The sequence below is a fragment of the Tauraco erythrolophus genome, chromosome 2, assembly GCF_009769465.1.
Source record: "Tauraco erythrolophus isolate bTauEry1 chromosome 2, bTauEry1.pri, whole genome shotgun sequence".
Lineage (NCBI taxonomy): Eukaryota > Metazoa > Chordata > Aves > Musophagiformes > Musophagidae > Tauraco > Tauraco erythrolophus.
Genome location: NC_141466.1, coordinates 127,759,645 through 127,775,374, shown reverse-complemented (window position 1 = coordinate 127,775,374; position 15,730 = coordinate 127,759,645). Strand labels below are relative to the sequence as shown.

The window sequence follows — 15,730 nt, the reverse complement described above, 5'->3', positions numbered from 1 at the left end:
TATTGTTTAGTGCTTGTATTGTTTTCAGATTCAGAAACATGTCGAACTCCAGTTTAAAAGTGATTTTTTTTTTCTTTCAATATCTAAAGAAAAATAGGCCTAATTTTGCCCATACTTACTAGAATCTGTGTGGCTCAATTCTTACTTCTTTCTAGATTGAATAGCTCCTCTTCCTCTCAACTGATTATACAATGCATGTATTTATAGGCAATAATCATACTCCTCTTAGCTTTCCTTTTGCTGTTCAGGGGAAGCCAGGCTGTTCTAGTCTCCTCTAATAAAAGCATCCTCCCAGTTCTGTGATCGCTTTTGAAACCTTCTCTGTACCTCCTTTAAGTTAAACTCATCTCTGAGTACTGGTGACCAGAGTTTTGGATGATGTTGTGTTAATTCTGGCTTGTGTAATTAATCAAAATTCAGGCAGAGATCATCTTCAAAGCTTCCTGTGCCAAGAAAAAAATGTATCAGCTTAGTTAGATATGATCTGGTTGGCAAGCTCATGCGGTCTTTTGTTTTTTTTTTGTTTTTACCTTCTCATTGTTATACTCCTTTCATCATCTGATCTGAAGCTTTGCCTATCAGACTAATGTGCCTACAGCTGCTGGAGTCATTTCCCCTCCTTTCCATTTTCTAAAATGTAGATGTTTTAGGTTTCCTTCAGTTTGATCTGGTACGGATTAGATGAAAGACCAGGATGATTTATTCAAAACCTCAGTGAGCAACTTTACCCTATAATAACAGATATGCTAGCAAAATCACTGATTCCAAGTGATTTTTTTTATCCTGGGGAGGAATCTTGGCAACATGTCTTTTAGTGCAGTTTCAGCTTTAAATACATCCCGCAAACCAAACCTTGGACTCTGAAAACACAAAGTGCCTTTATTTACAAAGGTCAAGAAGTGAGTTTTCAGCTATTGTCTTTAGTGCTTAAGCGTCATGTTATAGCTGGCGTCTCCAGCTGGAAGTGTGCCTGGACTGTGGATTTTCCAGTTAAGTAACACATGGCAGGGCCTTAGCTAGAGGAGTTGGCAGGAACATACATTGTGCTTCTGTATAGTTTACAGCTGGTTATCCTTTTACCTTATCCCTCCATGGAAGTCACAGGCATGTAAATAGAGCATGTATTGCTATGTCGAGCCTTAAGCTTGGAATTCCTTGTGCTATGTAGGGAGCAGAGCAATTCCAAGTTCCTAATATCCCAGTTTTGTTAAATTTACACACATAAAAAGTATTTATTGTTGTAATGTAAAGCAGTCAAATGCTCTGGGCTTTTCTAAAAACATGTATTCAAAGCCATAATTGCGTGGGTGTTCTTTTAGAGGTGTCAAACTTAGGCTGCGTGATTAGAAAAGGACTTGATCTTGCTCAATCTCGGAAAAATCTTCTGTTGATCGACAGGAGATTTGCCTGAGGAGGAGCTGCAACCTCAGGTGTGGTGGTAGAGCGGTGTGGGGCAGCAGGCAGTAGTTTTACAGTGACTCTTCCACCTGTGATGAAAGTCTCTGCTCCATCTCTTTGCTATTTGGGGCGTTCTGCTGAAAATAATACACTTCCTTGCTTCAAAAGAAAAATCGTGATACCGGTCTATGTAGTCTGTGATCCCTTGTCAGCGTGAAATAATGGCACAAGAGCATCACCCCTGAAATATGATATGGCCCTTTCTGGGAAGGCATTTAGTCACCATAATCACACATGATTATGACTTTGGATATGAAAAGAGAAGTTTCTTAATGGAAGTACTGCTTTTTTATCTGCTGCTTAAAACTTCAAATCACTGTACTTTTCCTTGTGACTCTAAAGCTAAAAATTGCCGGGTTATTCTCAGTTATGTGAATAAAAATCAGTCAAGTACCATTATGAAGGCTGCCTACAATATGCTTTGTATTTTCTTTTGAAGCAGGTCCTCCCCCAGCTCTTTCTTTTTTGAATATGGCGGCACATCTATCAGTTCTCCTTGTCCTCCTGTTGTTACCCAGTTTTGTGAGTGGGATGAGCAGCTCCATGAGCGCAATTTTAGCAGAACCAAACCAATTCCAACCAGTACATCCAAGGTGCTTGTGTCCGTGCAACTCCTTCTTCCAGCTGGAAGAAAACCCAAGTTATTAGGATGAGAAACTTCTAGTTTCAAGCTGTGGGGACACTTGTGTTGACCTGAACTTGAAAGACAAGCTCCCGTTGGTGCGGGATTTTCCGTTGTGTTGCAGTGTATTGCAGCATGATGCAGCTTCTGAAGGAGTCTGGGACGAGTTCCTTGAAACATTGAAAATGAGAAAGCAGCCATACAACTTGTCCACAGCTGACTGGCCATGGGAGCTAGCACGCTCTAATGAGAAGCTAAATGACCAAGGACCCATTTCTAGCTCTGCCAGGGATTGATTTCTCACTTGGTTTGTGGCACATCGCTTATAACCAGACTTGGCTGTGCAAAGATTTCTCTAAAAAACATCAAGTTCTTGTTGTTGTAAAGCTCCTGACTCTCATGCAGCAAGCTTGTATCCAACTCTGTTGCTCCAGGGCACGCTGCCTTTCCTGGAAAGGTAAAGCACTGGTAGGTAGAGTCCGACGCAAAGGGAGCAGCGTAGTAAGGAGTCTGCACGCTAATGGGTGTGGGACTAAGGTACGGAGATACTTCTCCAGCTTTGGCACTGTTTTCCTCTGACTCTGATGTGTCCTTCATCCCTGTGCATCAGTCAACTTGCTGTGATGAAGGCAGGTAACAAATCTTTACCTCTGCGAGTTCTTCTGCTTCCTGGCTATTTCTTTGTGCTTAGACTTGCGTTGTAAAATCTATGCATGAGTTTCTAGACTGCTTAACTATAGCGTCTGTAAATCCAAGTAAATGAAATTTTCCTTAATGAAGCAGCCGATATATGCATAGATGCAGAGGACTTGTTTTGCTTTCATTATTAAAAGGGTACTTAGCATGAAAATTCCTTCTCATTTTTTTTCCTAATAGCCCAGTGCTTCATATAAACTGCAGACTATTTTCCCTGTGCTGGAAAACGTTACTTTGCTTATGTCTCCGGGGATACATGGAGAGAGTGAGCGTTATTAAGAGCAAAACCTCTTCAGTCTGTGGCTTACTCTTCTATAGGAGTGCTCGCTGTAACGGCCTTTCAGTAGGGATGTTGTGTAACTCGGCGCTTCAAGAAGGACCTGCAAGCAAAGAAACCTTGCAAGGTATTTGGAGCTTATTCCTAGAGCAGTTGAGTCAAATCATAAATGCTAGTTCTGGCCTTGCAGGTGCTGAGGTTCTCCAACTCTTTTTGAGTTTAAAACAGTTAATCACCACCTGGTAAAGCTTAGCTCAGGTTCAGATTTGCAGATAATTCATTTTGAGTGGTAAGTAGTCATTCTGTTCAAGTGATTTTTGAAAAATTTTCCTTTCTGATACCAGACCTCCTGAAATTGTTTGCTTGGAGATCACCATCCACCATCCAGTTACAGTTGATTGTGGTTGTGATCATCTCACCAGATGCTTTAACCAAGAGTGCTGGGAGAGCTACCTGGGGAGCCAGCTGTAGTGGGGTCCCAAGTACATCACTCTCCTTATCTAATGAACCATAATTATTTACTTGCAGAATGCAGAACAGGAGAGGCTGAGGAAGCAAGCCAGGGACCTTCTCCGGAGAGGGCTGGCTGGGCAGGTGGGATGGTGGAGTCAAAGCTGTACTCTGAATCGGATGAAGCACTAACCTTAACCATTCACCTGCCTGGATTGGGGCTGAATGCCATGAGCTGTAAAGAGAGCAAGTGTCTGTTTAGTTTATTTGTTCAGAAAGGCTAGTCCAGGCCTAAGGAGCCCATGTGGTCAAAGCAATATTTAAAACCATCCCTTCTTGTTGGCCAAGCCACTATGCTCTGTAAGAGGAGCACATCTACGTTCTTCCATCTGCATAGCTCCCTGCCTTGGAGGACACTTCTTAGTGCTGTAGGTAACGGAAGAAATGGCAGAGCACCTCCACCAGCGCCCTGGGGAGGTGTAGCACCGATGGTGACAAACAGCTCCCGACTTACAACTCCTGAGAGAGAAAGGTCCAGGGTTGGAAATTCTCCTGTGTGTGGTGAAACGTGCCCAGCCTGATGCTCTGAATGGGCCTGAAGTAGATGGGGCTGCGGTGATTTTCTGCCAGCGTTTAGTGGCCAGAAAGGCGGAGCTTGAAAATAAGTGATTTTGAGAGAAGTCGTGAAGGCGGCAGAGTGTTTTCTCTTTCCCCTCAGGATCAGCTGTGCCTCTCCCCCTTTTTTTTATTTATTTTGGGTGCCAGGGTGGTGGATTTGTTTTGGGCTTTGGTTTTTGTAATAGATGTTTAGAAGGCAGAGAATTCAGGAGCTGCTTTAACCAGGTTTAAACACAAACTTTTAATAACCCTTTGGGAAGCTAATGGCTAATCTGGAAATACGCAATTTAACCTGAGTGTTTGCTCCATTATTTGAATGCCTTGCAATGCTTCTTCATACGTCTGTGAGGAGAGCATCACCTGCAAGGAGCTAGAAGAGGTCTGGTTGCTTTGGGCAGCTTGACGAGTTCCAGCATTAGTGTAATCATTTTCAATGGCTTGTTGAAAAGAGTAAGTGGGAAGGTGCTAAAATATTTTGAACTTGTGAAGAACAGCTTTGAGCAGGAAAAGACTTGGCCGTTGTCAGGGAGAGTTTCACCGTTGGCTTCAGGGCGAGTGTGCTACTGGGCTGCTGGCTTATTGACACAGCCCGTGATTCTGATGCCGGATAATTGAATTGTGTGCTGCCAGGAGGAACCATGGAGACAGTTTCTTCAGGGACTGGCTCCCTTTAGTGAGATGCAGCTTACGAATTATGTACTGGGACTTTCAGGGAAGCACAGCCCTACCTTAGCTCAACTCCCATTAACGTCATGGACAGCCTTGCTGTTTTTTCTTGTAGCTGTCGATGCAGGTTTCTGTTAAATCAACCTCACCAGTCCTCCATGGTTTTCCTTTGGGATGAGGAGACAAATCACTGCGTTTCATTCCATTTAATCTTAATGATATTTGAGTCGATTTATTCTTAATGATAATGGGGGGAAAAAAAAGGTATGTTTTTAATGGAGGGGTTATATATGACATCCCCTAGCTGTGAAAGCCCCATTTCTAAATTAGCCCCAAATGTTCGCTCTCGCTGCGGGATTTTCAGTCCTGGAGTTAATCTGATTGATTTCTCAGTACCCTGTCGAAGTCTCTGAAACCTGAATGAGCTGTATTCTATAAATAGCTGTGAATTGCTGAGTTTGCCTACGTATTTACGCTGACTCTATAGGGCAAGATGCTTCTTTAGTGTAACTTGTGATTGTTCCCAGTCAGATACAAATGTTGGTCTTAGCATTTTCTATCTAACTTGTTGTAAGGAAATTAGTCACTTGTGGTTTTATTTCAAGTAACATTTTTAAAATGCAGAATAAAAATAAAAGTAACCCAGAACTGCATATTTTTTTCTTCAAGAAACATTCAGTGCTTTCATGTTCAGAAAATGGTAAAATGGAGTCTTTCTATGTTAAAGCAGCATTTCATTATGGTTAACTATTCCCAATAGAAGATGATGTTTAAGTCTCCATTTGAAGTTTGTTGCAGCAAAACTGTCTTTTCACTTTGAAAACTTTCACCAGATGTTGCCATCCAGTAGCACTAAATGGTGCTTGTTTACAAAATTGGCTTAGTTTTTCCAAGTTTTTGTCAACACTGCATCAGATAAACTTTGAAGGCAGTGTGTTGTGTCTTTTATTAGATTGACTGGTACTACTTAGAGGAACTAGATAAACTTTCAAGCACACAGTTTCTTCTTCAGGTTTGAAACTAGAAGTAGCAGATTCCAAGCTGAGTGGAAAATGAGGTTTCAGAGTTTAGTTAGTTGTGCATCACTTAAACTGTATCCCTAAACGGCAATGGCTGCAGCAACATGATGGTGAGAACGGTGCTCCACAGCTGCCGACACCGTGCAGCGGCGCTTCATGCGATGTGAGAAAAGAACATCCGACCAGAAGGGATGTTGAAATGGAGGTTGAACAGACGTAGGTCAGAGCAATACATGAATGCTCAGCCACAGTGAGTGCTCAGAGCAGAGTGGAATTATTTTTGTTATGCATATAAGTGAAGTAATTAGATATCTGGACCAACTAACCGTGCAGCTGTTGTAACGCACACCCACTTTTGCTATGTCTCCTTGACATAGTTTTTCTGAAACTCTGTAGGACATTTGATCCTGCTCTCAGCCCACCGTGCTGCCGATGGCTCTTGGGCAGAGCTCTCCAGTGGGATCGGTAAGGAATCCTGCTTTGTAGCTGAGGTTACGTCATGAGCAAGTTCCCAAGACACTGTGATTCACTTGGCATCATTTCGGGCAGTTTAAAATAGAAGTGAGCCAGATCCTCAGCTGGTATCAAATGGTGTTACTATATTAAATTCAAACGGGCCTAATAATAAGTGCTCAAGCAGTCACTGGGGGTTGCACAATCTGTTGCTTTTGTGTGTGCTCACCCATAAAAGTGAGATTGCGCAACCTGGCCCTATATAAATGCATCTCTCTCTCAGCTGCTAATTGGAAACAAACATGGTGGGATTAATAGTTCTCTTCTCTGGAATTTTTTCGTATTATAAATTACTGGGGAGATCTACCACTTGCATTAAGAGATGTTACTCTATTGCAAGATCAATAAATCCCAACAGCAATGACTGGAGGTCTCTAAACAGGGAAAAGTTGGACTTGCAAAGTTATGTGGGTGTAGGTGTTTTTTTTTTTTTTTCTTCCCTAGTTGCTATGACTTTTGTGCCTCTTGCAGCACAGAGTGCATTTTCCAAGCCTGCACGGAGGAAGTCAGTAGCAAAACTCCTGTTGACTTAAGCAGAGGAGGGCTTGAGCCGTTTCGCTGCACAGGAAATGGGGCATTTCTCTGTCCAGTACTTCAGTGTATTTTCACTTTGCAAAAGCCTGTCCTCATTTTGCAACAGGGAAATAGGAAAAAGTCTTTTCTCTCACTTGGGAGGAAGTTACTCTCTGCCCTCCTAATTAGTTGTTTGAAAGATGAAAGCAAGTGCCCAGAGGTCAGGGAATTCCAGGAGGTTTGGTATTTTTGAACCAAAGAGCTTCTAAGAAATGGCACATTAGGAATTCTGATTTATCCGAGCCCTGCCGAATGCTGCCTGCAGAGGCACTTAACGTGGACGCATATCCTGCCTCCTTTGCTTAATTTAGAGCACAGGCTGCAGCACCTATCGAGCTATTGCTTCTGCAGACCTGAACACACAAATCAAATGTACTTACAGAAGCTGGACCATTCCTTTCTGATACCTGATGGTGTTGGTATCAGATGGTGATGAGACTTTTCCTGTGGCTTCCATAATTACTGCCTAGGAGCGAATCCTCCCAAAGTAAATGGTCTTGTCAAATAGGGATATAAAGGATTATAGGAATATGATTATAAAAGCTACTTTCGATGTTGGGTAAGTAGCAGAGCAAAGAGTTAACAGTGCAGCAAGGCTGTAAGATGGACATTCAGGAGGTCAACCTTTCTCACAGCCATGCCTGCTGGTCTTGTCAAAGTAGCCCCACAAAGCTCCACTCTTCCCCTGTTCTTAGACTGTCCTTGCTAGGTCCTGAGTCCTCAGGCTGTCACATTTTCTGCAAGTATCTTGGTGTCACGCAAGCAGCTTGAAAACAGCGGTCAAAACTCCAGAACAACCCTACACCTCCTCCTCCTCCATCCGGGAGGATGCAGACCTGAGCAGGGTTGTTCAGGTTCATTTTACTGTCCTCAGGGATGCTGGTCGTTGCCTTTTCCTTTTTTCTGTCTCTTTCTAATGTGTGTTACTCCATTTAAAAGGGTCTTTTTATGTTTGTGTTATGGGAGGTCTAGTTGCACTTTTGTGAGTGAATAAATGATTAATTGTTTTTTTTTTTTTTTTAAAAGCTAAAATGCCAGACCAATCCAACCAAAAAAACTTCTGAAATTCAGTCTGTGTGTGGCTCAGCATCTTTGTTTAAGATCCGTTTTTCTTCAGTGTCTTTCATTTCTCTCATGTGTTTGCTGTTAAAGCCTTTATTTTTAGTGCTTGTCAGGCCTTACAGTTGGCAAAATCTTATTTTTACAACACGTTCCGCATGTGCTCGTAGCTTCTGTAGAACATTTCACAGTGGGCACCTCGGGGTGTGAGGAGTGTTTGTTGTGGTAAATAGAACCCTCGGCTTCTCGTCCCGAAGGCCACGTTCTTGTCTGGGAACAGCAGACCTGGGCACGTCTGCCCTTGCTGAGCACGTGGTCTGAAAATCTGAAGTGCCAGCGTCTCCACGCTCTGCTCTGCACATCTGCTCTGAGTGGTTTCTGCTGATGGACTTTCAGCCTGTCTCTGCCCTGCCTCAGTTTCCCTCTGCTTGATTCTCATGGAATGTGCTGGCTCTCAGCCCTGGATTTCTTTTCAATTTCTTGCCTTTCGTGCAGTGTTGTCTGGTCTCCTTCTCCCTGTAATTATGTTGTAGCTTGTTCATTTCCCACCTTAGCTCTTGCTCTAAGTGTGATAGTGATAAACTCGAATGTAGCTCTGCCATGTTTCATTATTTTCACTTCTGCCAGTAGCTGAATGGCCGCATGCACGGACTCAGAGATAAGTGCTCCAGTGTGCCAGTTTCCTGTTTTATTTCAAGTTGCACCTGCTGCCATATCTGCACACGGAGCTATTTAACAGTCCTTTTTTGGCTCTTTTCTCTCTGATTTTATATATTTATATATGTTTTTATATATATACATATATACACACACACGTTTAATGTGTTAAGCAGGAAGTTTGCCTTCCACTGCCGATACATCCCAGGTGATAACATTGGCACTGTCGTATTGTTCCTGCCCATGGCAGGGGGGTTGGAACTGGGTGATCTCTGAGGTCCCTTCCAACTCGAACCATTCTATGATTCTGTGTTGCATAAGAGCAACTTGAGAGAGTAAGAATGTCAGTCCCTTCTCCCAACACTTCTTTAAAAGAAAAGGGAGAAGGAACAAATTCTGTTTTAATAGGCAAATAGTTGGTAGTGTCTACACGAGCACTAGGAGTATCGTGCAAATATGGAATGGACTAAATTTCAGGAGAAATAAAATACATGGAGACATTTGCAGTACTCCAGCACCACTGGAACTCAAGATGTGCATTCCACTGAGAGGGCAATGATAGAATGGTATGAATGTGAGGATGTTATCATAAAACCCAGGGACAGATCTGTGGCTGGTAAAAATCAGCATGGCTTTTTTACCACTGCAACCATTTCTCCTTGATGAGGAGGTGGCTCTATCCAGGCCTGGAGACCGGTCTCGGGAGATGGGGAGGTTAGTGCTTGCTGTCCTCTGCAATTTTTAGATGATCCTTTCACAGTTGTCTCCTTGAGTAGTGAGAGATTACTCAGACTTCGGTTCATTAAGGGCTTTTCTGCACTCAATATTGAGCTTTGCCCTAACTCCCAGTGTCATTTGTGCTCGTGTCAGGCAGGATCAGGATCAATGTAGTTTAGATCTGGAAGTAAGATCAGTTTCTAACTGGACCTGAACGTTGCAATCAGCTGTCCATGTGAGAAGCTGCAGCACTGTTTTGAGAGTGCTTATGTCTGTATGCCTTGTATGTTGGTGTAGTTTGGGTGATTTCCTAAGGAGGTTTACAAAATATCACCTTTTATGTCCCTGCCTATGTTTCTTCCTAATCCGTTCAAGTTTTGACCCCCTCATCCTGTTTCAGGCAAGTATGAGCAGAAAATAAAGATCTCCGAAGTCTGTGTTTCCCCTAAACAAGTTGGATGCAGAGGAAAAAAAAATGCTCATGCAAGTTGAGTGGTACTATAACAGAAGAAAATTGAGATTGATATGGGGGACAGAGGGGAATGTGATGAATGTATGGTCAGATTAAAATTTTGCGGTAGAACTGAGGTTTTAGTAGACAACAAAGATCTAAAGAGCTGTGTGGGAGTGGGTCCCTTAAAATGGAGAAGAACTAAGGATACAGAGTAACCTGTGGCAACATAACATGTCCCTGAGAATTTTTCTTTTTCTTGGAGTTTAAAAAAAAAAATGTAGTGGCTTTGTCCAGCACAGAGATTTCAAATTCTCCACACAGTACTTGCAATGACTACTGGAAGGCTGAAATGCATTGAACTGATGTGGCTCTAATTGCGGAGCGGTCACGCTCCTGCTGAAGTACTTCTCAACTATGTTCAGTACGTAATGGAGCCACGCTACCACGGGCTCTTAGCCCAAACGCTGGCGTAAATGAGGCGGACAGCATTAAGATGTGCTTTAAGATACTCAGGTAGTGCTAAATCAGGTCAGATGTTCTCACCCTGTCTCACAGGACAGTTGGTGTTGCTCCTGGCAAAAACCACGTAACACCGCATGGATGTGCGTGCTTGGGAAGGAGCTAGCAGCTGGGAATTGAGCTGCTCCGGTCTCCGGTGTCCTTGCTCCTTCCAAACTCTCCCTGCCTGCAAATGTTAAGGCATTCCAGAAAGTACCAACATGGCAACATCCAAAAATGCCCTGTTATAGGATGGGATTGGGGAGAATGATGTTGGCTGAAGGCTGTAATTTGCTTTGTGGTTGGAGAGGTGAACGCTCTGTGCTGGTCCCGGAGGGTGGGTGCACCCTGCTGGGCTTTCACAGCCACGCACACCCTGGGCAACGTGGGCTCTGGTCAGCCCCCGTCCTTCCCGTGCTGCCAGGCACTGGCAGGGAGCATGAAGACCTGAGAGGTTATCAGAGAAAGGAGATTCTCCATGTTACACGTGCAAAGGGGAGGACAGGAATTTGCCGAACAGAAGCTGTCATCACATGCCAGTTTTATTCCAAGTATGGCATGTGTTGGATAACCCACAACTCGAGAGCAACATATGAACTATGAAATGCTTGTCAAAAGTAAATGGTTTTTATTGAGCAGTAGTCACTGTAAAATTGTTGGAACCTTGTTATCATTGTAGATATAACACTTCTGGGATTTTATGTGCACTTTTCAAAATGTTCTGGCAATAATAAAGTAGGTTTTCTATTGCAGAGGCAGGGTTTTCTGTTTGTAACGTCGACTTTTTCACACTGTGACTAGCATCAAAATTCTAAAATTGTATTAAAAAGAAAAAAAAGAAGCACAGCAACTGGTATTTAGTGATCCAGGAAATAAGATTGACTCATATGGCTTCTGTATGTTCTATGTATGAGACCTGAACGTTTTTAAGGCAACCAAGTTATGCATCTGAGGTCTTAGTGTTGCTATTCCAAGAGCTTGAGTGCAGCAGAGCGCTCCTTGAAACTGTCCTCGGCTTGGACAGGTGTCGTTGCAAACAGGCAAACCCCTGACGGATGTGGGAAGTGGGACACTGGTAACACAACAAGGCTTTTTGACTAATGTAATAATCATTTGTGTTGTGATTTCTTCTTCTAGGAGACTGAGCTGCTAGATATCAGCCTTGTCAAAGATGCCAGATGCGGAAAACATGCCAGAGCTCCCAAGGTAGGAATTTTTGCTGCGTGCTTACATGTTACATTGATGACCTAGATAAAATACAACGGGAATTATATGCAAGAATTTAAAAAAAAAAAAAAAAAAGAAAAAGAAAAAAGGTTTCCTTAGCTAATAAGGAGTATTTTGTCTTTTCTCCATTTAACATGGTTTCTGCTGAGAAGTGTTATGATTGTTGAGCCATTGTCATTTGATTCTGAATGTAAAAATGCTGATGGAAGCTCTGCTGGCAGGGAGGGAACAAAAATCCTGGTTTGTCAAGGTAAACGTACGCAAGTTCCTGGCTTCCCTTCAGTTGTTTGGATCCACATTGTATTTTATGCTGCTGATCTTCGTCTTTCAGTGCCTCTTGAGGCCAGAAAGAGTTTTTTTTTTTTAAACTGTCATCAGGGAGGTCAGGATATCAACTCCCTTAGGTCTGCTCTGATGTATTTATTGCATACTTCTTTCCTTTCTCTAAAGACAGTAGGTTGTAGATATATGTTCTCTCTGGTGTTTTTGTTTGGACAGAAACTAGACATCAGAGAGAAAAAACCAAAAAGCACTCAGCTCTGGAAGGAAGATAGTGCTTCGGGGAATCACAGGAGTGATAGGAAAAAAGGAAATCTCCTTAGGGGCCTGAAAGTATGAACTTGCTGCCGCTTAGCCATGGTTGAACCTGTGATGTTGAAGCAGCCTGAAGGAGTGTTTCTCCTACCTTCATTTCAGGGGAGGAAAAGGGCTGGGTCTGGATGACCGTGGCTTCCCGAAAGCCTGGCGCTGGGCTTCCTCATCCTTGCACCCAGCCCTGGGTCAGGGCACGGCCCCGTGGGCTCCTCAGCCCCTTGAGGAGGAGTGAGCATTAGGAGTGGAAAAGGTTGTTTCTCCGTGCCAGAATGCGACTGTAGTTATCTCTGAACAGACTATTCAAATTTGGTTTTCAAAGCTTTCCATGTAGAGCTGGCAGCATTTTAAAGGCTGAGTTATAATTGAAATGCAACAGAAGTGCTTTATGACATCCACATTAATACCAAATGAGTTCACCATGATTAATGGTTCTATGATGAATAGCAATAAAGTATTAACAATGGCTAGAACATTATTTTAAAATGCTACCCGCTTTACAGAGGACATTCATGTTCTTCTAACAAAATGTTTTTAGCTAAAATTTATGCATAGCTATTGCTTCGGTGACTTTTATTTATTAGGTTACATAAAGGCTGTTTTTGTTACAACGTGTTACGGATTTGACAGCAGTGGCATTAAGTGAAGGGTATGAGAAAATCCTGACTTTTAGGGTGGTGAAATGCACCACCTGTGTGAATGAGTTAGCTTTTTGTCATTGATCTGTGTGTGGGCAGAATGAAAACAGCACCTGGGTTGGCTGCTGATGGGATCTTGCAAACGGTGCGAAACAAAACGCTCGTTCTGGGGCCAGTTGTGTCAGCCTTGCTTTGATCCGCGTTGCGGGGCTGGGCAAAGGAGCGTTGACTGCAGGAGAGCGAGCGTTACAGAGCCCTGTTTGTGTCACATCCATGGAAGATCTAAAACTCATAGAGCAGCAGGAAAGCTTGGCTCCAAGTCAAGCAGTAGCAGCTTGTGATTGCGTGGGGGTTTCTAGTAAAAACCCTGGTATATTGGCTTAAGAGAGCAGCACCAGGTCTGCGTGATACCTGCCAAAGTTTCCAGCTTTTCAGAGGTTCTTTTGGACAGCTCTACTTCCAGGTGAGCAGCTCTTGCTCTCAAGTGAGCATAAATAATGAACTATGGTTGGGGTAGTTCCTGTGTGGGAAAGCAAGCTTCACCTAAGCGGCGTGCAAAGAAATCATTCACAATCTGCTCGTAGCATGGTAAAAGCATGATGCACATGATAATTATGTTGTGATGGTGAGTCCGAGCTGCACCCAGCAGAATAGCTCTGGTGTGGTTTACTGGTACCTGCAGAACCTCGTGTCCTCTGCCTAATACAGCCTATGGTATAAGTTGCAGACATGGAACGGAGTTTAGCTGCCTCAGCAACAAATACTACTTACTGCCGAGGTACCACTTAATGCAGGTTTATTAGCTATCGTAGAAGTTAAATCTCTCATGATCTGGTGGGTTCATCATTGTCTTGGGATCTTAATTCCTGTAGTAGCCTTGGCAGGTGGAAAGGACAACGTGCTGTTGTGCGTTGATGCATCTTTCACTGTAAAACAAAAGATTTAGCTGATTTTTTCTGCATTCCACTGCCACTCCTCCCTCCGCCCATGGTCTTGAACAATTTTTATGTCATGTTAGGGGACTTCTGCCAGTTTATGCAAATTTTTAAATGTATTTTCAGAATTCTAAGAGTGAATTTCATCTGTAGGTTGTCATTAAAAACTCAAGAAGTTAATGGGAATCTTTAAACCTCATTTAGCGTATTTCTGATCTACTACTACTTTTTGATAGAAGTAAGTGTCATCTCTAATAAGCCTTGACTTTTCTGTTAAATAAAAAAAATGTAATTAATTTTTATTTTTATAGTAAATAAATTTCAGTGTCATTAGTGACACCCATAGTAAGTTACTGGAACCTTTTATGTGTGCTGCTACTGAAGACCATCAGCAGTAATGATTTTAGAGGACTATAAGCAGTCGTAGTTACCAAAAAACTCTTTCTTCCCCATCACCATCTGGAATACAGACTCCTTCTCCATATGCTGCCATATCCACCAGCGGGGACGTTTCTTTGGTAGCTTAATGAATCTGCCAAGCTCTTGGTCTTTTCGATGGCCAGAAAGAGAGTCTGTTCTGCTCCATTCAGCGTACCTTCTGCACAACCATCACTATTCTTAATTTCTGAAAAAGACAGAGAAACACAAAGGGTTTTTCAGTTAGTTTCTCTTTCAGACTTGTTGGTTGATATTCACTTTTCACAATATTTTTCTGTAAATCCAGACATACATATTTTTGTGATTGTTCTTGCGTGTTTGTTGTTGCATCTTCTAGTCATTATCAAAAGAAAAAGAAAAAGAAAACCACAAAACCTTTTCCTTCTGGTGAAGTTTTCATCAATGAAGGATAAACAGCCAAATGCTTTGCTTTTATTTAGAAAGCATTGTACTCTTTCTGTTTTATCCTATTTCACAGTCTTCCTAAAATTGTTGAAAGTGTGTTGAAATTTTGCTCCAGTAATTAAGTCCAAGCTGTGGATTGTCTCTGTAATGCTTTGGCTGAATTGCATAGTCTGTGCTCTGCAGAAAGGTGGTATTAGGCACAGCCATGTTTTGTATACCTCCTGACGCCATAGGGTGAGTAAAAAAAAAAAAAAAAAAAGGGGGGTGACAGTAGACTCCAAAAACAGGATACATAAATGCATTATACTACCATATGTTGTTCATAAGCTCAGAGTTTTTTCTTTCTGGGTTTCTCATCCAGGAGGTCTGGTTCCTTGCTCCATTCCCTATTATGTTTAGCCTCAAAGGTTCCCTTGAAGGCACAAAAATGCAGCTCTCATCCTACAGTCATCACATTAAGGTAGCACAAAGAATGTGCTGAGCTCTTCTCAAAGTTAGTACCTTAGCACTAGGTTGTAGCTGTGCAGGTGGTCAGCTCTTCTTGGCACTTTGAGTGCAAACCCACTTCTCCTTCTCCAGATAAATTCAGGAGGCTTGTACAAGTCTCCATCCTACTTTGGATGCTTAATAGCAGCCAAACGAAATTTGTGAATTTAGGGGGTTAGGTAGACTCTGTGCATCTTGGGCAGAGGGTCAGGATGGTTTTACAGCAAAGGAAGTGGGACATTGAAAATTAAAAGTTAGATCCGTCATAGTGTTTAGGCACTGAAAATAAGCCTGTAGGTCTTTCACAGGAACTTAGATTTCTAATGAAGCAGAGGGAGAACTTTAGTGGATACCAAATGACTTGATGCTTGGGGGCTGAGAAGATCCTTCTCCAAGCCAAAATCGGTAAGCAGTATACTCTGAGAACCTCAGTGTTACTGAGAAGCTTCAACATCACTTTATTTTTCCATATTCTGTCAGGGATGAGTCCTTCCATCTTTCAGCTGCTGCTTTCAGAAACGATAATAGAGTTTTCCGTCTCAGTGCAATATACGTGCAAAGACTTATTCTTTGGAATAAGGGCAAATCTCAGGCAGCACAGAGCACTGCAGCAGATCGCTAAATGAGAAGGAAAATGAAAGTAATGTTCTGAAGAGAACAAGAAAAGACTTATTAATTGTGTATGTTAGGAAAAAGTGCCTGAATTCAAAATGCGGTGAAATTTATACAGAAG

General features: G+C 42.5%; 1 protein-coding gene across 1 annotated transcript in view; it reads left to right on the top strand.

Annotated features, from left to right (window-relative positions):
• The window catches only part of PLCB1 (phospholipase C beta 1), a 398,236-nt gene that overhangs the window by 98,753 nt on the left and 283,753 nt on the right, over nucleotides 1-15,730 (top strand). Inside the window, exon 3 of the mRNA XM_086631124.1 lies at nucleotides 11,415-11,483. Coding sequence (XP_086487250.1) covers nucleotides 11,415-11,483 — 69 coding nt within the window. The remainder of the gene's footprint in view (nucleotides 1-11,414; nucleotides 11,484-15,730) is intronic.